We start from the raw sequence: 23,618 nt of genomic DNA on the forward strand, positions 1-23,618 counted from the left end.
TTTCTGGATAGCGGCAAATATATTAAGTGATATTGCGATATATAGGAAAGAACAATTTTATTATTGTAAACGTCTGTTCATTGTACCTATATATTATGTTTCAGGAGGTGCTAAAGATGACTAGTGAGGAAAAGGTAAGATAAAATCCAGGAGGAGATTCTCAATTCCTTCCATTTCCTTCTAGTCTTAAAATGGAGGGGGGAAATATGAAAATATTTCAAGAAGGCTTAGCCTTTTTTTTTTTTTAAATCTTAAAGATTTTACCCATTTGGCAGAAGAGAGCGAGAGAGGGAACACAAGCGGGGGGGGGGGGGTGGGAGAGGGAGAAGCAGGCTTCCCGCTGAGCAGGGAGCCTGATGTGGGACTTGATCCCAGGATCTTGGGATCATGACCTGAGCCGAAGGCAGACACTTAACGACTGAGCCACCCAGGCGCCCCAGCTTGGCCTTCTTATTAACTTGATCAAGGTTTTCCTTTTTCATTTTAAGAAATGTGCCCTTTATTCAAAAGAGGTATTTGTGGACTTCCAAACTATAAATAAATGAAAGGCTATTCTGTTTCAGATGTAGGCAGGGGTTATGAGACCTCCCGTTTAAGCTGTGAGTTTATGTGATTGTGTCTTGTCTGCGTTTGCCTCTTCATGGTTCCTGACCTGTTCCTGCCTCTAATATTTTGGTATTGGCATTTCAAACACTAACTAGTACAGATCTTCTTAAGATACCATGGCATAGACATACAGGCAGTCTTTAAACATTAACTTTACTTAGAGAAAGGATATTTTCATCCTAGAAACCCCTGCATATTCATTTATCAAATTGTTCTTATGTGTCAGCCACTGTAGATGCAATGACACACAGCACAGTTTCTGCCGTTAAAGGAATTTACAAGCTTGTGGAGGAAGACGAATGAGTACGCCAACAAAGGTCAGTGCGTTATCAGTTGTGGCAGGTTGCTGGGAGGTCAAGCAGTGGCATCTCCATCAGGCCCTAGGTGGGTACCTGGGAAGGCTTCTGGGCCCAGTCCACCTTGTCTTCCTTCCCATCAGTTCCCTTAGCAAGTCACCCAAGACCTTCCTAAGCCACATTGGATGCCTGCTCTCTCTGCTGCCATCATACTTGTGCTCATCAATGGTCACTTATTCATTCCTGCACCACACTGTTTACTTGCCCAACTGTCTGCCAGATTGGGAGCTTTTTAAGGGCAAGGATTGTATCTATTGCATGTCCATCGTTTTCCACCTATTGTTTAGAAAGACATTTGGGGTTCACATTGTAAAGGCAGAAATGATTTGTTTCCAGTTCCCCTTTTTTCAAAAAAGCAAGTATTTCATTTCTCCTTTTTTTCTTCTTTTTTAAAGATTTTATTTTTTTTTTGGAGAGACAGCACAGGCAAGAGAGAGGGAGCATGAGCAGGGGGAGGGGTTGAGGGAGAAGCAGGCTCCCTGCTGAGCAGGGGCTCTAACCCAGGACTCCAGGATCATGACTCAGACGCCTAACCGACTGAGCAGCTCACGCACCCTTCATTTGTCTTTGCAATAAAAGAATTGCAAGCCTCCAATTGCATGTCCAATGACCATGCTGTAGCTGGTGGGGTAAGAGAAGAATGCTTATGATTTGGTTTGGAAATAGGTATTCAGCCGCACTGCAGTAGCAAAGAAAGGTAGCTTTGACGGTTACACAGTTAAAATTGTTTTTATTCCAAGCATTTATTTTCAAAATGTAAATTTCAGTAAAGATCAGAAAAAAGCATAAGGAATTCTGGTGTGGCAACCAAGAGTGGCAAGTGCTCTGCTCCACCGTTGCAGAGCGAAAGCAGCTGTAAACAGTATGCAAACAGTGAGCGTGGCCGGGCTCCAGTAAAGTGTTATGGACACTGAAATTTGAATTTCAATATTTTTCACATATCACGACACATTTTCCTTTTGATTTTCTTCAACCATTTAAAAAATGTAAAAACTCTTCATAGCCTGCGGTGGAACAGAAACAGGTTGCGGGTCGAATTCGGCCTGGGCCAGGGTGGTCCGTTTGCCAAGTCTTGCTTGGAGGACTGAGAGGCCACCCTGCGTGTTCCAGTCACAGCTGTGCTCCTCTCTGAATGCAGCCTCATGAGACACCCCAAGCCCGACCACCAGAACCCCTCAGCTGAGCTCAGCCAACCCGCAGCATGAGAGCAATGTCAACAAAAAGGTGGTTATTTAAAGCCATCACGCTTTGAGGTGGTGTGCTGGATAACCAAAACGGGGGTCCTCACCATTGTTGTTTGGAATGTTGATGTGACTTCATCTTGGATCCATCAGGAGGCCTCAGGTGAGAGTAGCGTCTTCTCACAAGGTGCAGGCATGCGTAGTTGAAAGCACCTCCAATGTATTATTGTATAGTTGCTACTCTGGTTCTGGTCAGTATCCTGGCTCAAGATGATTTGCCAGAACACCAGCTCCACAGGAGATCTCTGTTCAGAATACTTGCGTCTCTCTCCTAGACTACGTGGGAAGGCTTGCTATTTTGGTTGCTAGAAATAGACCAGTTCCCGCTTCCGATTATTAATAGCAGAGGTGAGCTATTCCATTTCCCAGCAAGGGTACAGTGTAGACAGGAAGGTGGCACTAGCTTCTGAGGACACTGCTGTCCCTGCGCTGCTGTGTTGGCACAGTCACTGTGCTGATCCCAGCCTCTGACCTTCAGCTTGCATCTAGTAGAGCTCACGGCCGGGTGCTTGGTGGTCAGAGAGCACCCAGCCTTCCTCTCCAAAGTGAGCGCCTGAGAGTTACTCCATGTGTCTCAGTTTTAAGTTCTCCTACTGGTTTAGAATAGGCAATGCCTGTCCTGGGCAGGGGCTGTAGTCATTTTCTAATTGCAGACAAAGCCAGAAATGTTCAAGAAATGAGATACTGGATGGACTTCATGTCCTGTTTCAGGTAGCAAATGTCTGGGACTAGTGAGTAAAGGGCAATTATCAACTGCTGCTTTTCAATGGCACGAATGAGAAATAGAAGATGGTAATATACCGTTTCAACGTAAGGAAGAGGAAAGGGTACTTCAATACAGAGGAATGCCTGGCTTTTCTCAGGCACATACCTGGACACAAGGCTCCACTCCCTAGCACAAAAGGCAGGGTGTTCATGAAATGAAGTCTGTTTCCACACTGCGCGCGGAGCCCGACACCGGTGCCATTCAAGACCCTGAAATCATGACCTGAGCAGAAACCAAGAGTAGGTTGCTTAACCAACTGAGCCACCCAAGTGCCACCTCCCCTCCCCTTTTAGAAAGAAAAAGCCAGCTTTTTAAGTATAATAGGAGCCTGGAAAAAAGGGTCTCTGAGCACTACCCTGCTAAAAGCAAACCTGAGTTTTCATAGTAGCAGACAACTTTTGGTGATCTTAGAAAAATACTGATTTCTCTAAGACTCCGGTTCCTTTACTTTCTGGATGAAATAATGCTATCCCAGTTACAGTTGCCCCACAGATGATTCTAATCAACATGATGGGGAAGTTCAGGTATGTATATTTTTTTATAATTGTAATAAGTAGTAATACATTTTTGTGCAAATGCTTAATGTTAATTAATATAATACTATTAATATATCCTGTTTATTATTAGATCTTCAAAGGCTGCTGGGCTAAAATCTTATTAGTCCTGGCTGTAGTCTCCAATTTGAGGACAGCAAATGATACAAGGTGCAATTATAAGAGAGGAAAACAGAAAATCTCACTAGTCATAACTTCTCTTCTGGTTGTTTTTCACATCTTAAGAAAGGCTGCATGCATTTCTGTATTACTAGGGTAAAGCTATGAAGAGGGAAGATTTGTTTATTTTGCTGCAGTATACAATAACAAAAACCATTCATCTCTAATGCTTTAGAATAATACAAATGATTATTTGGAGGGTAAGTGATAAATGTTAGGCTAATAGGGGAAAGTAGTCCATGTCCTGAGTAGGAAATGAGATCAACTCATCTAATTATTAAACAGTTCAAGTATCTTCACCAAAATAGTTTTAAAAAACATTTGTTAACTTTAAACTTAATAAAAGCATTTTAATCAGAACCTTTTCTATAGTGTGGCAGTTCAGCTCATTTTAAAATAAATCACTATCTTTTTTTTTTAATAAATTGCTGTCTGAACACAGGTAAAGGTATGTGCCATTCAACAGCATCTGTTGTTATGATTATAATATTCATTTTCTTAGCTAAAGAAAATGAGGAGCTGAAGGAGTTACAGTGATACAAAAGAATACTAAATTTTCCATGTCAATTACACAAAAGAAATTAGGACAATTTGACAATACCTGTACTAATTATGTTTTCGAATTCTAGAGAAAGAAACAAGAAATTATAAATCAACAATCATTTGAAAGATCTCAAATTGGATCTTTTAAACCAACACTGGAAACCCAAGAGCCACAAAAGAAATATCAGATATGTTAAAAGATACAGAAACTAAAATCTTGTATGGCAAAAACACCACAAAAGAAGTAAATAGGCAAATTTTAGATTTGGGAAAAAAATAAAAATAACAAGGTTGGAGCACCTGCCTGGGTGGCTCAGTCAGTTAAGCGTCTGCCTTTGGCTCAGGTGTTGATCTCAGGGTCTTGGGACTGAGTCCCACATTGGGCTCCCTGCTCAGTTGGGAGCCTGCTTCTCCCTCTCCTTCTGCTCTTTCCCCCACCACTCGTGCATGCTCTCTCTCTCTCTCAAATAAATAAAATCTGTTGAAAAAATGACAGGGTTAATTTTTATAATATTCACCAGACTTTTGCACATTGAGCAGAAAAAGGGAGCCTAAATATATGACTAAGTGATTCACAGAGCAAATCTAAATAACAAACAAGCATATATGAAGAGGTACTCAAATTTCCCACTATTCAGAGAAATGCTAATAAATGTAACAATTAGCAGTACATATCTATCAAGGAAGAGTTAAACAAAAACAGTAACTCCTGCTGGCAAAGATAAGAGGAAAAGAAATTCTCCCTTGATGCTAGTAGACGTTTGCAGTGATAGAGCCCTTGGGGGGAAAGAAATATAATTAATATCTAAAGAAAACACATATCTATTTCCCTAGACTCAACAATCCCAATTATGAGAATCTATTCCATGGCCACTGAATCACCAGTACATACCAGTACAGAAGGATACACTACAGGGAGGTGGCATTGTTCATAGTGGCAGAAAACTGGACACCAAGTGAATGCCATCAACAGTGGAATGATTGAATGTGCGGACACATTCCTATCACGAGGTGCTCTGCAGCCATCTAAAGGAATGAATCAGAGTCACAGAAGTGACTTGGGGGGACTTCTATCTATACAGTACTGGAGCATAAACAAGTAATATGCTGACATGTATACTATGCCCACATTTTTATGTAACCGACAGTTGCTATATGTGTACATGTGTCTGTTAAAGATTTACAAAACATAGAAAAAATAAGGCAGAATACATGCCAGGTCGTTGACACAGGTTATCTGGAAGGTGGGCAGTCTGTGGAAGACAGGGTGGGGAACTAAAAAATGAAACAAAAGGGAGACCCTAAACCAGAAATCCTCAGTATACACAATATGATTACGTTGATGTATTTATATAAAATTATGTGTGCATACAGAAATTTGAAAAAATTTAGCATATATTGAAGTGCCTACCGTGTTTGAAACTAGGCACTTAGAAGTGTTAGCTCTTACTTTAGCAACAACATTCTACTGTGGGCAGAGCATCATTTTTGGAGACAAGATTTAATTCAAGTCTTGGCATCTAATGGTTAGACCTGTTTTACAAGTCACTTCTCTGAGCTTCTTTCCTCATCCAAACCAGGGACAATACTTGCCGTGTTTTGAGGTTCAAATGAATTGGCACATGGAAGTACTTTCTAAAATAATATAATTAGGGTGTAATATTTGGCTTTTAACACATTTCTAAACCCAAGGGTTAGTATACAAAGGCTTTATTTATTTATGACAGGGCATCCACTGTCAAGTGTGAAGTCCACGTTCAAACTGCACTGGCCCCGCCATGATTACGTACACAGCTCCCACGACTTAACAGTGTGCAGTAAGTCACTTAGAGTCCGAAGTCCAGGATTTGAATCCAGCTAGCTATGCAATCTTGAGCAAGTGACAATCTCTGCAAGCGTGTGTCTGCATCTACGAAATAACTGTTGGGATGGGATGGTTGAAAGAGTAAGTAGCCAGGACTGTGTTTGAAAATTATAAAACGCTAGAGAATTGGTATCATTCTGTCATGCTGTCTTTAGATTATAATCTTCCTTCATCACCTCCAGGAGGGAGTTTACATTACCTCAGAATGGATGGTAGGAAACTCCAGGGGGAAACAGCACTATAAATAAGTGCTAAATACATGGAAATGAAGATTTATCAGTAAAAACATCTCTTCTCATAAACCGAAATAGAGAGCAAAGGAAAAAGCATAAACCACATACTCTTCTTAATTTGTAACAAGATTTCCATTTGCAATAAAAACATTTTTTAAAAAGTCATCCATGGACTGGTAAAAATTCAGGCAGTACAAAGGACTATTTTGATAAAAGATGGTTCCTAATCACTGAACCCCCCATTCTGCTACTCTATACCACCAGTGCCCCAATTTTCCCTTATGGAAGCAACACTCAGTTTTGTATACAAGCTTGTAAGTGTGTATAAATATATCTTTATACATAATTTTTGGTAAGATTGTTAGAACCCTTTGCATTTGCCCATTCATAATTAAGTCTTTGACTATAGACCACTTAAAATTTTTGGCCAGTGTTGCCTTTGACTATTCTTCTGAGGGCCATCTGGTTGGTTGTCTTCTTTTTCTCCACAGTAGTCTGGATTAACTACTTCTGAAGCAAAAGATTTATTTTATAGTTTTCTTTCTCTTTTTCTTTTATTACCACTTTTTAGCAAGTTTTTGCATTACTCTATGCCAGCTGATGAGCTGAACTAAATCACACTGGGTTTCTTTCTTCTCCCTGAAGTGAGAACATCACTCCCTCCTGGAGTGATGTTTCTGACATTAAATCCTGCAGGCTTGTTTCCCTACCCCGCCGAATCACACTCAGGTAGAAGCCTGGGAATGGTCTTACAAGACTTCAAAGAGCTTGATTTACTGAAACATATTATTACATGAGTGTAATAACATTGGGGCCGTCACAATCCGTTGTGATGAGTTCTGCTAGTTTCCTAGCTTAAATATCTCGTGCTCTCTCATTCTTCTGACACTTGGCTTGGCAATCTCAGAGAAAACCCCATTCCTTGTTGGCCTCATTTCTCCTCTGCTCAGCCTGAACTCTGTTACTGAAAGCACTCTCTCAAAAGCGTCCTAATCTCGTCGTCTTCTTCCACTAAATGAATCTGAGATCAAGCCTGCAATACATCTTTCCTACTACGGTGGCTGGTTGAGCCCCTCGAAATAGTGTCACGTTAGCTGCAGAATGCCATTACAGAGTCCTCGTTTCCAGCATGCCCAATCATCAATGCCCTTTGGCAGTCCTTTCACCTACAGTTTTAGGATATAGTTTGGCTGGATGTAACGGAGACATCGCATCAATCATGGCAACCACAGGATATTCCATTTCTCTTCCAGGTAGTCGTCCCGAAACAAGGGATTTCCGGCTAGGATGGTAGCTCTGCTCCTCGAGGCCATCCAAGGACACAGGTTCCTTCTATTTGTTCCCTCATCCCCAGTGAATCACCCTCATTTGGCCTACAAGTGATCTGTTGCTTTGTCCACATTCTAAGCAGCAAGACAGAGGGGAGAAGGGAAAGTGGGCTGCCTGCTTTTTTTTACAGGGCACTAGCTGGAAGTTGCACACTTCATTTCTGCTTTTATCTACTGACCATTAACTTATTCATAGGGTCTCACTGAGCTGCAAGGGCAGCTGACAAATAGTCTTAAAAAAAGAAAAACAACACTTAAAAAAAATTGACATACAGGGACACCTGGGTGGCTCAGTTGGTGAAGCGTCTGCCTTCGGCTCAGGTCATGATCCCAGGGTCCTGGAAAGGAGTCCTGCATCGGGCTAACTGCTCAGTGGAGACCCTCCTTCTCCCTCTGCCTGCTCTGCCCGCCACTGCCCCTGTTTGTGCTCTCTCTCTGGCAAATAAATGAATAAAATCTTTAAAAAATTTGACATACAAAATATATATTGAAAAATGTAAAAATCACATGTATATGATGTACAGTATATAAAATGTTTAGCTTGCTGAACTTTAACAGAATACACATGTACACCTGGCATCCAGGACAAGAAGAGTAACACCAGAACCCCAGAAGCTTCTTCGTGCCTTCTCCTGGCCTCTGCCCCCTCCCAAAGCTAACCATGCTTGAATTCTAACAGTAAGCTTCACCTGCATTTGTACTTTATATAAATGGAATCATCCACACACCATCTGTTGCCAGAATTCTTTGGCATGGTATTATGCGAGAATCAGCTACATTGTTGTGTGGCTATGTTCCCAACACAAAATTCTATTACTATGAAAGAAGGGAAAAACTGATATCAGGGGATTATTAGCAGGGTACTAGCTATTAGCCATCTCTCTCATTAACTTCAGTATATCTTCCTAACTTTCCCTTTTTCCTTAAGCTTCTTATAAACTCCCCCACTGCACCTTGGCAGTTGACTTCTGACTTTGCTGGTAAATGGAAGCTGTGAATTCCTTTATGCTCTTATTACTACGAATATACCATATCTACATTTATTATATCTCCTTTCCTCTAGCTTCAAACGAACCAGCCTAGCATTACTTCTTCCATATTCTGTTAAAGTAGTCATAGGGCCTGCCCAAATTCAAGGGGGTGGAAAAATAAAATCCCATTCTTTTTTTTTGAATATTTTATTTATTTGACAGAGACACAGAGAGAGAGGGAACACAAGCAGGAGGAGTGGGAGAAGGAGAAGCAGGCTTTCCGCTGAGCAGGGAGCCCGATACAGGGCTGGATCCCAGGATCCTGGGATCATGACCTGAGCTGAAGGTAGATGCTTAACGACTGAGCCACCCATGCCCCCCTAAAATCCCATTCTTAATGGACCACATCACATAAGAGCATGTGATTGTTGTAGCCATATTTGGAAAGTACAGTCTACCACACCTAGCTTGAAAGCATTTGCACAGCTATTTAAAACTATAGTAATCATATCCAGAATTATAAGCGAAAATAATAAATTAATAAACCACTAAATTTTGGGGTCATTTGTTAAGCAGCAATAACTATATAGTGAGGTGTATCAGTTACTTGCTCTCAAGAATGCTGCATAACAAATGACCCCAAAACACATAAAACATTCATTATCGCTCACAAGTCTACAGGTCAGCTGGGTGGTTCTGCAAATCTGGGCTCGGTTTGGTTGATTTGGGCTGGGATCGAATGCATCTGCCGTCAGCTGGCAGGGTGGCTGGGGGAGAGCTAGTCTAGCACAGCCTCACTCACACGTCTGGCTGTTCACCACAGCAACTGAGAAGGGTTCTAAAGAACAACTGGAAGGGTTCAGAATCTTCGGAAATCTACTCAGAGCTGGCATATATTATTTCTTCCACATTCGATTGGCTAACAGAAGTCACAAGGCCAGTCCTTCAGATTTAAGGGGTAGGTGAATAAAATCAACTTCTTGGTGGGAGAAGCAGAAAAGTCAGATGGCACAAGTCTGGAGTACATGAAAGGATAAACGAGTGGGGACACACTGCAGTAAATCTACCCAAAATAAGTAAAAACTGTACTGTTTTAATGAGCTGTCTGTAAGCATATACCGAGAATGATATTTATATGTACATCAATTCAATCCGTCTTGTTTTAATTCAGCACTCCCTGGCCTATTACTTTCCCTCCCTTCCTATCCCTCCTATTCCATTTGAAAAATAAGCTGATTTTCTTTTTCTTTTTTTTTTAAAGATTTGACACAGAGAGAGAGAGAGAGGGAGCACAAGCAGGGGGAGCAGCAGGCAGAGGGAGAAGCAGACTCCCCACTGAGCAGGAAGCCCCATGTGGGGCTCAATCCCAGGACCCCCAGGATCATGACCTGAGCTGAAGTCAGATGCTTAACTGACTGAGTCACCCAGTTGTCCCTGATTTTTTTTTTCCACTCTAAAAGCTAACTTACACTGTAGGGATTCGATAAAGTTCCAACACCATGAATAAGAGAACTAATAGTTAATAACAAGTGTAAATGAATTCCTCTGCATCCAGAATGAAAAAAACTAAAGAACAGAATAAGTGAATCAGACAACTGAAAGGTCTACAACTGGACTTTAATGAATAATTTTGATAAAACACGTGTTTTTGCACGGATGCACAGCTACAGAACACACATAAAAGATAAACAAAAAGATTCTTTCTCTCCTTAAGTACTTTTTAGAATAGCCATGACTAAGTTTAACTTGATACATATTTCAGGGCTTAAAACACAAGAAATGAACACATTTTTGCAGTTACATTTAAGAGACATAAATTTATTATCTAACATTGGAAATACTCTCTTGACATTTGATTTGTTACTCTTATTGGTAGGTTTGCCTTTTAAAAGTTTTCCTAGGAGACAATACAAGAAAAAAGTACCTACCCAGATTACCCATCATCATTCTTTGAACATTACTTTAGGAATAACACGATCTTAAATTAGCTCAATTTTGAAAAACATTGACAAAATGCGGGAGTGTTACTCTTACTCTTAGAATCTCTTTTTGAAAAGGAAATTGATATTAAAAATTGTTTTTGTCCTGACATTGGTGGAGTGAGATACATCTATACTGTTCACAAATTCAACACACAAGTCTGCTTTAAAAGAGAGAACACTAACAGGAAACATGAAACGAGAACTCAATGTTAGGAGATCTTTCATTCCAGTGTACCTAGTTAACGCCTCTCCTAGGTTTTACCAGCACATCTCTGAAAAGAAATGCACATCCTAATTTCATAGATAATTAACAATGATCATTTTCCTTATACATTTAAAATATGCTTACCTCTTTGACAGCTCCAGTCTTAACTGTAAAGAAAAAGTTATTTTAAGAACCCAAATTCAGGTGCCCCAACTACATTTTATCATCACAAGTAGTATCACAACTATCAGTGTTTCTTAAGAGGAGAATTACTGACATTGTGGGTGATATAATTATTAGTTGTGAAAGGCCATTCCAGACACTGTAGAACATTCAGGATTCCTGATTCAGTCACGAAAAACCAGGAGTTTTCAAGGTCACTGCGACAACCAAAATATATCCATCCATTTCTGATTGACCCTTGATAAGAACCACTGAACTAAATGATCAAAGATTCACATCTATTAACTTTGTGACTTCCACAGAAAGTAACTGTTTCATTACCTTCAGTAACAATGACTGAAGAGGAATACTTCGTTTAAAAAAATTGTAATTAAACGTTATTTTGGAAAGATAAGCTGTTTCTTCAAATTCATGGTAATCTGAAAGGATTAGATGCACAAAGTGCAATACTTACTTATCCTCAAATTGACATACACATTTACCGGAAGATGACTTTTTATGTTTTACTGGCATATCTAACCCCATTTATCTTTAGTATAAAAATATGTCCATCTACTACAACAAATAAAAAACATGTGGACCTTCTTGATAAATTCCTTCACACTGATGTTCCTGGAAACTGCTGCTGTCTTTGCTCCAAAACTTGCTGATTTAATAGCTGTTGCTGTTTCTGTAAAAACTGCACCACTTCTGGACTTCTTAATAATGACTTGAAAAGAAAAAAGAAAAAATATATTTATTAACATTATTCTTATGGGATTTGATTGTCTTCATGCTACAAAATTACTCTGACATGTCTCTGCACAATATGCTTACAAAACAAAATGTGCCTGAACTGAATTCACACTTGCACTTGATGGCCTGCATTAAATTCCAACTAATAATAATAAAATTTGATGTCATACATCAAATTACTAAAACGTAAATGTAATGGGTGAAGCCTAATCTTATCAGTGACTTAGTACACAAAGGAAATGCTTTCTGTGTTATGCCAGCATATATACTGTCTATGGAACATAAGAGCAAGCAGCCAAGAATAGCACTGGCCCAGGATTACAGCAAGAAAAACAAGGATATGAAATGGAGCCACATGTGAAAATGGCAGTTAGATGCCAGTTTGGAAATCCATTTAAAGGTTCATTTTTCTCACTAGCCTATTAAGTCTTTCTGAAGAAATTAAAAACAACATGCATGTGTGTGTGTGTGTAGGTATTAATACAAGTAATATTAGCACATTACAAAAATTTCAGAAAAGACAGAATATGATGTAAAAAAAATACAGTTTTGTACACCTACCATTTTTAAATATAGTCACAGAACAAATATAACAGACTATAGTTAATATGCTTTTACTTACCAAAGTACTTCTATAAATTGATGAGGAAAAAAAACTTTGGTCCCCCAAAATTAAAAAAGATAAACAAAACGAGGTGGAAATACTATCATTAAATACTGATTTTAAAACTTAACATTAGAGCACAGTACATTTTCTAGTTATTTGTTTAAAACTTACTTATTGTCAACTATACTTCAATAAAAAATTATTTGTAAAGATGTACCATTATTCTATCTATAGATAGATAGATAATCTTTTCACAATAATCTATTCAGCTATTATGAGACTGTTGAACATTTAGGTTGTTTTAACTATTTGTGATAATTACATTTCTGACAACATCTTTATGCTTAATTTTATCCATACATAGGATTTATTTCCTGCGGAGCTCAAGGGATGACCATTTTAGAGACTCCTAATACCACTACCCAGCTGCTTTCTAGAAGTCTGATACCAATATACAATACCACCAACAGAATGAGAGTACCCATTTCATGAAACCCCCAACATCACTGTGATGTCATTTAAATAATTTTCATTTGTTGTATTGTTTATTGTGATTTTTACTGATACTGAATACCTTTTTGTATCATTTAATAAATGGTAGCATTTCTGCTTTTATTCGTTTATACTTTTTGCAATGTACTGAAGCCAACATGTTTTCCTCATCAATTTATATATTTTGTAAACTAAAAATGTCAACCATATTAACTACAGTGTCTTATATGTGTTGCAAATATTTTCCCTATATGTTTGAAGTCTGCATTTTAACCACCATTTTTGACAATATTCATTTCTTTGTAATTCTATTTCTTTTAAGCTAGAAAAAGATTTTTAAGATTAAGTCTCAAGTCTACTTTTTTTATTTAAAGATCTTTATCAGGAATTTAGTTTGATGTATAGTGATATGATGAGCTAAACTCTTTTTTTTTTTTTGTCTTCAAATGATTACCCAATTACTTCCATATTTATTGAAAAATATCTCCTTTTCTGATTGAATTCTGATGCCTTCTAAGCAAATTTAGAATAGAGATCCTTATCAAATGTTGGTCTCATTCTACCTCCATACCACTAATGTATTTTTCCATAAACCAAAGAATTCAGTACCAAGTCTGTTTTAAAATCCCATTTTGCTCAGATATTCAAGGGTTAGTCAATGAAGATAAAGGAACATAATGAGAGCATTATGCGATTCCAGTGTGTACTGGCAGAGAAGAACAATTAAATTCTGATGACCAGTTGAGCAAGTTTTAAAATCTCAAAAATCTAAATAATTCTAACAACTTCTGTTAATAAATGTGTAAGTACTTTACAAACAGATACTTACCAGTCTTTTTTGATTTAACACTTGTTCTAAAAGAGTAGGTCTTGCAGGACGATCCCCAAAGGTTCCTGTTCTTTGTTTAACAATGGAGAGTATGTTATCTGTACTTTCCTGGGATAAATGATAAAAATGCAAATAGGATTAACATAATATAATAATCCATGATTGTACGCTTTCAATGATGAAATGAATGGGTCCTCAGCTTCTCTTCCTTCTTGCCCAGTCCCTGTGAAACTTTGGGAAAATCCCTCATTAAGTCATAGATAAAATGTTGGCAGTTAATTTTATAGAACACTCCTCACTCCCTTCTCCCTCCACAATTTCCAACTTCTTATCTCCAGTCTCTTGAAGGTCTCAAAATCAATAGTGGGGTAGAGTTAGGAGGAGCAAAAAGTTACTTGTGAGCTGTTTTCAGTATTACCAAAAATGCCAAGTGGAAATTGAACATTCTCTTCAGATAAAGCTATCCAGGCCAAATCAAAGTTTGTCTGCCTTTGGATGGAATATATAAACTCAAAGGCAATTTACATACTGCTAGAGACCCTCTGATAGTTTTTTGTCCAGTTAACAACAATTAATTGGGGGGCGGTAAAATAATCAAGAAGCAACTGATAGACAAAGCTTTCAAAATTTGAAAGTCCCTAGGAGAAAAATGACGAACTGGCTTTGAAAAGACTGGAAAACGCTGGTATATTTATCTCCTGCCATTGGTACAGACAAAATAGTTAAGTCCTAAAATGAAAACCATACTCTGAGACATCCTTACCCATACAAACTCGGCAGCCTAACTACCAAATATGTTATCCCAGTTCCTTGACAGAATCTTAAATACAATTTTTCTGGCATAACTAAATATTGTAGTTAACTGAGATATTCTGACTCTTATAAAACCACGGTACAATACTGACCACATCCAAAAATGCTGACTAAGCAAATATAAAACTATAAATGTTTTACCATAAAGCCATGCCATTTGTAAATTTACTCTTCTCTCTTTGCTCTTCATTTAGGTGGTTACTAAAGCTGTTTTCTTCTCTTGACCTGTCTCTACTGGCCTCTGAGTTCTCTGTTAGAATAGCCACTTTCTCTCTTTCATTATGGGAAGTTTATCAACCCGATGTGACAAAAATGTTCAATCCCTGAACATTATAGGCCGCAAAATGTAAAAAAACAAAAACAACTATAAAGAGCATTCTGATACCTAAAGAAAACAAAAATAGTATCTTCCTCTCTCCCCACAGGATAACTATGTGTGGCACTGTTTCATTTTTGTGTGCACAAGAAAGGGAATCACGAAACTGACCTGATGACAGAGTACCCTATATTCTCACAACCCCAAACAAAGCACTACGCAGATTCACAATGTTAATGTCACAAAATCACAGAAATTTCTAGTAGATATAACCTTGAGTCAGCTAGTCCAAACTTCTACAATGTTGGGATTCTCTTTTCAAAAATTTTCAATACCTTTTGCCCTAAGAGCTTACCAACTTTTGAGGCATCCCGTTTAGTTTTAAATAACTACAACATTTAGGTAAGCTTTTATTTAGACTGAGCTGAAATACATATCTTTTGTGATTTTCACCTAAGGGTCCTAGTTACATAGAACTATGCAAAATAAACCTACTGCTTCTTCCAAATGATAGCCTTTTAGATATTTAATGATAATGATCACTCCCATAAGTCTATTTTTTTATCCCTAGTTCCCTATGTGTCTCTCCTATAGCATAATTTTTAGATGCATGGACTAAACGTCATATACATTTGTTCCTTATTTAACTTGATTCACGTAAATGATTTTAAATACCTTAATTTCTAATCTTGCTTTTCACACCACAGAAAACCCCTATCACCACTTGTAAGTCCTACTATAATCATCTCCTAAAGAATCTCTAAATCTATAGGCTTCAGCTTTAATCCACCCCATTAGAGTAGAGCCCCTGTTACTTCCTAACTAGAAATTTCGTTTGAAGACACCAAACCCAAATCCCATAGTCTGACATTCAACACCATAGAAAAACTGGCTACAAATTCTCTTTCCAAATTTATTTTCCATAAATTTTCCACATAAATATTCTGCTTTAGTTAGAATGGTCCCCTTGCTTCTTCCCAAAAGTGGCATCTGTATTCTCGCTTTCCTTTCTTTACTAAGATGTGTTTCTCTTTCTTTTATCTACCAAAATTTGAGGGAAGCAGTATAGTGTGGGGATAGAGTGAAGGCTCTAGAATCAGATTGCTTGGGTTTGAGTATTTGCTGGCTGTACAACCTAGGCCAAGTTACTTAACCTCTCTGTGCCTTAGTTTCCACGCATGTAATGCTGAAGGGTGTGAGACTCCATTTACAGCTTAGCACAGTGCCTGGCACATAAGAAACTTAGCTGATTAAGCTTAAACTATTAGCTACCCTTTCTGGTGTATACTGAGTTATATCTTCTCTGCAAAGCCTTTCCAGAGCACCTCAGCCTATAAGGAGCTATCCTCCTCTCCACTATTAAAATAATACTATACAGTTGGCCCTTATTATATCCTGATGATAACTGTTTGTTATTTTCTTTACCCTCAGTTCGACAAAGATAAAGACTTACAGCTCTTGAAATCTCAGAACTGGTCAAGTGTCCCGTAACATAAGATAAATGGTATAGCAGGGTATTAATTTTTCCTTATAGCAGTTACTTCTCTTCCCTAAAAAAGTGATGCAAATTATTTTAGAATAGGCAGATTATTTTATAATAGGAAAATCCTTTCTGTGGGAGGTGGAGGGGGAGACTTAATTCAGTATCTGTTTGCCTTTTATACATGTTCCTCAAACTGTAGATGCAAAAGCTGGACAGTTAGAAGAAGAAGGAAGCTATAGATAAAATAGCTCTTTCTTGAAAAGAAGTAATTATCTTCTCTGTGAAGAATTCTGAAATGAATTTGGAATGTATAGAGGGCAAACAATGACCCTTACTAACTTTCATTTTGTAATAAGTGAGATGCTTGTTTCCACAATTACTTGTAATCCAAGATTTGTTAAAATATATTTTACAAGGATGTGGATACAGGTTTTAAACGTAAGATCCACAGGGGTCCTGAACTCTGTAATGTGTATGCAAAATTAAATACCTACCTATGTGTATTTTTCTGGGAAAAGAGTTCATTAGGTTTCATCAGATTTTTAAATAGGTCCTTTTACCCTAAAGAGATTAAGATTCAATGGGATAAAAGTAAAAGAGAAGTCACTCTGACCCTAACCAGTGAGAATTAGGTGTGAAATGCTGATGACTATAGATTTTAAAAATATTTAGAACATCACATTTGTAAACAATTCCAAAGTCTAAAATTTTAGCAATGAGGCAGCTGTTCAAGTCTAGCAAAAACTAAGAAAGGTAAACAGTTTTAGAATACATCCTAGGACAGCTTTCAGTTTAAAAAATTTTCTGGATAATTTTTAACAAAATTCAACTTTTCAATGAAAATGTACTGAGGGATTATAGCTTTTATTAAAAGGAGGAAGGCACACAGGATGAAATATCTGCTTAACTATAACAACTTCAAAGTATACCACTAATGGTGACAGTAGTTTACTGACTTACTATCTGTGAGACACTGTGTGAACACTCAATATGGACTATCTCACGTATTCACTGCAATGTTACAAACCAGGTACCATTTTAATACCCATTTTACAGATGAAGAAGCTGTGCTTAAAAGAGTCTAATAACCTGTTCAAGGCCATACAGCCAGCAAATGATGGAATGGAGATTTGCAGCCAGAAGTCCAACACCAAAGCACTGGCTTTAACCTTCAACACAGTTCAGGGGCGCCTGGGTGGCTCAGTCGTTAAGCGTCTGCCTTCGGCTCAGGGCGTGATCCCGGCGTTCTGGGATCGAGCCCCACATCAGTCTCCTCCACTGGGAGCCTGCTTCTCCCTCTCCCATTCCCCCTGCTTGTGTTCCCTCTCTCTCTGGCTGTCTCTCTCTGCCAAATAAATAAATAACATCTTTAAAACAAAACAAACAAAAAAACCCTCAACACAGTTCAACTCAAACACTCCAAAACTCTTCCTGAGGCTTACACCCCATTATTATTCCATCTTCTTTTGTAAGGGCACTAAGAAAAGGGCTAGTGAGAACAGGGTACTAACAACAGGGACTGAGAACAAGGTATTAAATACAGGGTACTAAGCATGGGAGTAATGACAACAGGTCTATTAAGTATAAGGCTACTGAGAATAGAATTACTGAGAACAGAGTACAAAGAATAAGATTAACCGAGAACAGGACACTAAGAACAGAGTACTGAGCATAGGGGTACTAAGAACAGCTTACTAAGAATAGGGATACTGGTAACAGTATGCTGTGAATAGGGTAATGAAATCAGGAAGAGATTACCTTCTCCAAAGTACAATTTCATTTAGGTTCCTAAGTCTCTTTGCCTGCTCCTTTAGCGATGGGTCAGATCAATCACTTACTGTTTTTCCAGCCCATATCCCAGATCTTTGAAATGACAGATCTGCTGATGTATCACATCATTTCTATTGACCTTTATTCATCTATCACAAGGATGCAACAGAACTGTTAAGGCTTTTCACGTGTGTGTGTAAACTTTAATTTAGGACAAGCACTCACTAACTCTCAGCCACAAGTCCAGCCACAGCAACCTGGCCCATCTGGGAGCGGGTGGGTAGTGCTGGAAATGCGGTTCGCGTTAAGAGTGGAGTTTCTTCTAACCACCTCCCACTCCCCAAGACCTCAGCTAAGGTCCGATACCTCCAGTCTGACGTTTCCCGTGCTGCCAGGCTGGGCGGACCCACTGCAGTTCAGAGCCTGGTCACTTTTCTTCTTTTTGTACTTGTCCTTGTACATCTTGTTGCGGTGTTTTTTGCACATCCAAGGCTTCCGCTGCTTGGCCACCTGGCTCGTGGTCTCGCTGCAGCCCTCGAAGGTGCAGGTCTTGCTCATGCTACCCCCGCCGCTGCCCCTTCTCCGGGCTCCCCCGCTGCCACCCTCGCCCCCAGAGTGGGTCTCCTCGTCCTCCAGATCCTCCAAACTAGCCGTGCTCTCGCCTCCCCCCGGGGCGTCGGAAGTGTCCAGCAGGTCGGCTTCGTCCTCCCCCGCCTCCTCCTCGCCAGCCCCCGCCACTTCGCACAGGTACCTAATGGGCTTGGCTGCAGCAGTGCCGTCCCCCAGGGCCGGGGCCTGCCTCAGGACGCCCTCGGCATTAGAGTCGTCCTGCCCTCCGCAGGGGTGCATCACCAGCAGGGTAAACTGTGAGGCCGGGGCCGGGACGGGGGCTGGAGCCAGGGCCTGGCCCAGAGCAGGGGCGGGGGCCCCGGGGCGGAGCGCGCCACTGGCAGCGCCGGGCCCCGCACCCTCGACAACACCCTGAACCTCCGTGCTGCTGACACCTTTTGGGGGTCCAGGACCCCAGCCCTTCAGCACCTGCAGGGCCCAACGGCACTTCGCAAATCGAAGAACCAGGACACGCGAAAGGGAAAATCTCCGGCTTCGCGAAGGCAGCCCGACTGCGCCTGCGCAGGAGCATTTCTACGCCGGTGCCTTTCAGGGAACTCGGTGACTCTGAGGGGCGGGGCTGAGCCGCCAGTGAAGGAACTGACTGCGCAAGTGCGGCTCTGGGGCTGGCGGGAGGCGCAGCGCTTCGCTGGCGCCGCCGCTGCTGTGGAGGTTGTGTGAGAAGTTGAAGTGTGCGGGCGCTCGGTAAGACGGCGCTTTTTTTTTTTTTTTTTTTTTTCTGCTGAAGCTTACTGTGTTTAAAAAGTTTCAAAACACTTGTGCACTGGAACTCCACGGTGTAAATTAAGATTGTTCGTGAGCGATTTTATGACTTGCGGCATTCGGACGCTAATTATCGTAATATTTTGTCACTAACTGCCTGAAATGGGAGCTGTGAAGCTGGGATGTGGTGATGTCACACCTGGGACTGCTAGTTAGCAGTCAGGGAGGGCAGAGGCGGCCTGTTTGAAAATGATACAGTGGAGAAGGAGTGGGCCAGACTTGGGCCAAAATTCTATTTGTGTTGAGAGCTAAGTGATTTGTTCTTGATAAATTTTTCTCTCCTGGAAACGTATTTATTTGATTTTTAGTATCTGTCCTTTGCTATGACCGCTGAGGTAAGTCTTTAATAACGTTTTCATTAAATACGGTGAAAATGTGTGAAAAGCAACAGTGAATGACAAACGTTAAAAAAAAACCCAACAATAAATGATCTATCATTTTTACCACTTGTTGCACAGTTGCTGGTTGCTAAATCTTAAATTAGCCAAATCTCACGGGGGAACCGATCCTGCCAGGTCTTGGACTGAACTGTCTAGTTGTGCTCTTTCTGGGTATTCCTTCCTCCTTGCCTAGTCGGGTTTTGAATTCCACCTATTGCGAAGGAAAGCAGTGACGATCCAAGGAATGATAAATCCACTCACATTAAGGTGTTTGGGTGTTGATGTGTGAATAGATCACCAACTACATTTCAAAGAGAGCCACAGTGGATGGGAGAAGGTTCGGAATTCGACAGACCTGGGTGGCACTGTCCTGTGTGACCAGGCCTAGTTTGTGACAGCCTCTCTGAGCTTTGGCTTTCTGAGTGGTGAAAGGGGCGTTCTGTGGTGTGCTAGACCAGGTTGATGAGAGCCAGTTGTTAAAATATCAGGAGTTTAATGAGCTGGAGGTTAAACACTTTCATTATTAAAAATTAAATTACATCAACAATTAAATTATTTTAAAAACAAAAGTTAAAGACCTCAAAACTCATCACTTTTTAATTGTTTTCCAATGTTTTACTATTAGCAACGCTTATAAGATTATGTCTGTTGTATCTGTATGTGGAAATACTGTGGAGTGATGTGATACGGCACATCTCTTAATTGCATTCAGTGATGTCACGTTGGTTGCTTGAAACTAGCCGTGGTGAGAGTATTTACACTATGGAAATTGTCCAATGAAACAAAGCAGAGCTTGATTTACTGTCAATTGTCTTCAGACTTAAAGTGATAGTAAAAATGTTAATGAAGATTAAACTTAAAATGTTTGATCTGTGTCTTTCATATTGTCAGTAGCCTCCCAAAGTTGAGAAAATATTCTTTCAGTATTTGAAAACTACCGTGATTTCAGCAAAGTAGTTGCTTACATCACTGAAGAACAAGTGAAGTCCTGGCATACATCTTCATTGTTTCACTTTTGTCTTACTCATTAATATAAACAAAAATATGAGCCAACATTCATGTGAGAACTACACTCTGTTAGTACTGTGAGCAACTTCTTTGCTGATTTGGATAAAAATCAAGCATTTATTTATAGTTTGAATTCATGACACTGCTGTTGGTGAAATAATTATAAAAGCTGACAGTGGATTTTGCAAGTAGCAAGTCACACTGAAGTGTGGGTGTATGGAATTTACAATAAAGAGCCTTGTGATTTTTATCATTATTTGTAAATCATGTGCTAAACATTTTTTCTATCAGTTAACTCTTTTAAAAATTTACCAGCATATCACTGAGAGCAGTGCTATTTAAATCCTCGTACAAATTCCTGTTATGGTATTCAATGAATGACAGCAGGGTTTTTTTTTAATTTTATTGAGAGATAATTTACATATCATGAAGCCCACCCATGGTAAGCATACAATGTAATGATATAGGCCAGGAGGGAGCAATTGACTCCTGTAGTACTGCTTTAATATGCCATTTTTCAATGTTAATGTAATTTAACTGTAACTTAGGCTTCTTCCTTTGCTTAAGAAAATGATGTATGGTGATGGGTATTAAGGAGGGCACTTGTGATGAGCACTGGGTGTTACACGTAAGTGATGAATCACTAAATTTTACACCTGAAACCAATATTACCCTATTTGTTAGTCAACTATAATTTAAATAAAAACTTGAAATAAAAAAAGAAAATGATGTATGGTTGTTTTTTATGTAATTTGTAATTCAAAGAAAATTATTTTACACATAGAACCAGAGTTCCACATGTGTTTTTCTCTATTTCAAATTCTGTAGACTAGTTCACCTTCTCTTATTTTTTTCTTCCTTTCTTGCTTTTAAACAACAGTTTTATGTTTCTTTGAGAAGTAATATATGCTTTGTGTTGGAAGCTTAGAAGGGAACCATTCTAATTTCCTTTTTTCAGTCACCCTAGGTGTTCTTTCAAACTATGAAACTTGGTGTTCACAGAGTACCAATATTCGGCAGAAGGGAACTTTACCATTGTGATTACAGCATAGTAGAGTGGTCTTAAAAGCAATTATAACCCTCATTTTTATCTAAGAAGACTTCTATGGAAATAAATATTTAGGTCTTGGATTTTATTTTATTATTTCAGATGAAAAAAGTAAACTGTATTATATATCATGTTTGTGATATTGATTGAATGAATTTTATGATCATTACAAAACGATAATTTCAACTCTACCACTTCCTCTGTATTTATGAGTTGGCATTTTACTGTAAGGAAGAGCCTTCCCTTTTACTTTATATGTTTATTTATTGTTTATATACTATCAATATGGACTCAGGGATTAATGTTTTATTTAATGGATTGCAGTCTCTTACTTACCTTATTGATTTTGCTGCTCAAATTGTTCTGGATTTGGCTGGACTTTCTAGATTTGGCTGGTAGTAGTCCTTCAAGTTGCCTCCTATATCCTTTTAAGCACTCCCTTGCTTTCTGGCACAAGAAGGTATTCCAGACCTGTCTTGTACCTTCCCAGCTCGAGTCCATTTCTCCTTTCTCCTAAGATCTCTGATTCCTTTTCATGGGGAATGATATCTAGACACCAAGATCTAGGTGCTAGATGTGCTCGTTGTTACTAGGCACTTTCAGCAGGTAGAGATAAAGGGAAAAAATCCAAATATGTGTATATCTATATATGTATATATCTGTATCTAAGCATGAATTCATGCTGATTACTGATAACTCCAGTTCAGATCCTACCTGCAGTAGTCTTTCTTGCCTTCCCCCATTCCACATTAGTATCTTCTTTCTTCCCAAGGAGAACTTTGTTGATGACATGAGTCATCATGAGATGAGAAATTTGTTCATGACAATCTATATTACATGTTATATTTTATTAGTTTTTTAATTTAATGAGTTTTTTTAAAAAATAATTTATCCTTTACTTCCAGAAATGTAAAAGGCATATTAAGAAAATAAAAATGAACAGAGTTCATTTTTGAGCCCATATTTGTATTTCTTGCATCTGTCAGTTCATGGATAATGCATGACTATAGCAAAAAACAGACTATGCTTAGACTTACAGATACATTGTTTGCATTTTGTTTAGGAGAGCCAGGAGATAAACTCCTGTGAAAGAGGATTTCAAAGAGTTGCTGGGTACATAATACTTTGATAATAATGTTATCAGTGTAAGAGTGCAGGACTTTTAGGGGAGGAAATATTCCTGGATATTAGTGCCTGATGTTTTGACTTTAGTTAGAAGATCAAATACTTTAGTATTTGATCATTCATACCCCTAATCATCCTTGAATCTAGCCTAACATAAAGGTCACAAAATGTATTACCTAAATATTAATAAAATACACAACAGTAGGGAAATATCTACAAAATGACCTCTTCTGGTTCCTTTACAACAAGGAGAGTTCCTCTATCCCCACATGATGTGTATTCATAACACTTAAGATTTAATCAGGCTGAGTTCTCATTTGAACATAAGCAGGAAAACATTTTTAAAACTATTTCTAAGTAATTCAGTTAAGTTTGGTCTCATGCAAATAGTGTGACTGGAAGAACAATGAGAGGAAGGACTTGATCTAATCTCTATGAACGTAGAGTGGGCATCTGGACCCATCTGCTATGACAGTAAAAGTCTGGGTTCCATTGAGAAACAGGTTATCTTCTCATCCTTCTTGAGCTATGTGTGGAGATAGGGAGGACATAAAAAACTCCTAGAGGTTTCATGATTTAGTTTAAAGTACACAACAAATTTGTTTTTCTAATTAGGATTGTTTTAAGAT

The 23,618-nt window shown here is 38.9% G+C and overlaps 1 protein-coding gene and 1 long non-coding RNA gene across 2 annotated transcripts in view; one reads left to right on the top strand and one right to left on the bottom strand.

The window, feature by feature from the left end:
* Positions 1-10,217: 10,217 nt before the first annotated feature.
* RFXAP (regulatory factor X associated protein) lies at positions 10,218-19,173 on the bottom strand. The gene is made up of 3 exons (XM_045796754.2): positions 18,403-19,173; positions 13,655-13,762; positions 10,218-11,700 (listed from the first exon to the last, which is right to left on the bottom strand). The coding sequence occupies exons 1-3, from the start codon at positions 18,883-18,885 to the stop codon at positions 11,590-11,592; spliced, it is 702 nt and encodes a 233-aa protein (XP_045652710.2). The 5' UTR covers positions 18,886-19,173; the 3' UTR covers positions 10,218-11,589.
* A 95-nt stretch (positions 19,174-19,268) lies between these two features.
* The window catches only part of LOC123791911 (uncharacterized), a 205,712-nt gene continuing 201,362 nt past the window's right edge, over positions 19,269-23,618 (top strand). The window contains exon 1 of the long non-coding RNA XR_006779555.2: positions 19,269-19,350. This is a non-coding gene — a long non-coding RNA (uncharacterized LOC123791911). The remainder of the gene's footprint in view (positions 19,351-23,618) is intronic.

Source organism: Ursus americanus, chromosome 10 (assembly GCF_024610735.1).
Source record: "Ursus americanus isolate L20-20 chromosome 10, mUrsAme1.1.p, whole genome shotgun sequence".
In the NCBI taxonomy this organism is placed as follows: Eukaryota; Metazoa; Chordata; class Mammalia; order Carnivora; family Ursidae; genus Ursus; species Ursus americanus.

Excerpts from the sequence above, each read along its gene's own strand:
- RFXAP (XM_045796754.2), bottom strand. The coding sequence starts at position 18,885 with ATGCACCCCTGCGGAGGGCAGGACGACTCTAATGCCGAGGGCGTCCTG. Across the intron at positions 13,763-18,402 it reads CGGGAAACGTCAGACTGGAG|GAAAGTACAGATAACATACT; the intron begins GTATCGGACCTT and ends CATTTATCCCAG. Across the intron at positions 11,701-13,654 it reads TGTTAAATCAAAAAAGACTG|TCATTATTAAGAAGTCCAGA; the intron begins GTAAGTATCTGT and ends TTTCTTTTCAAG.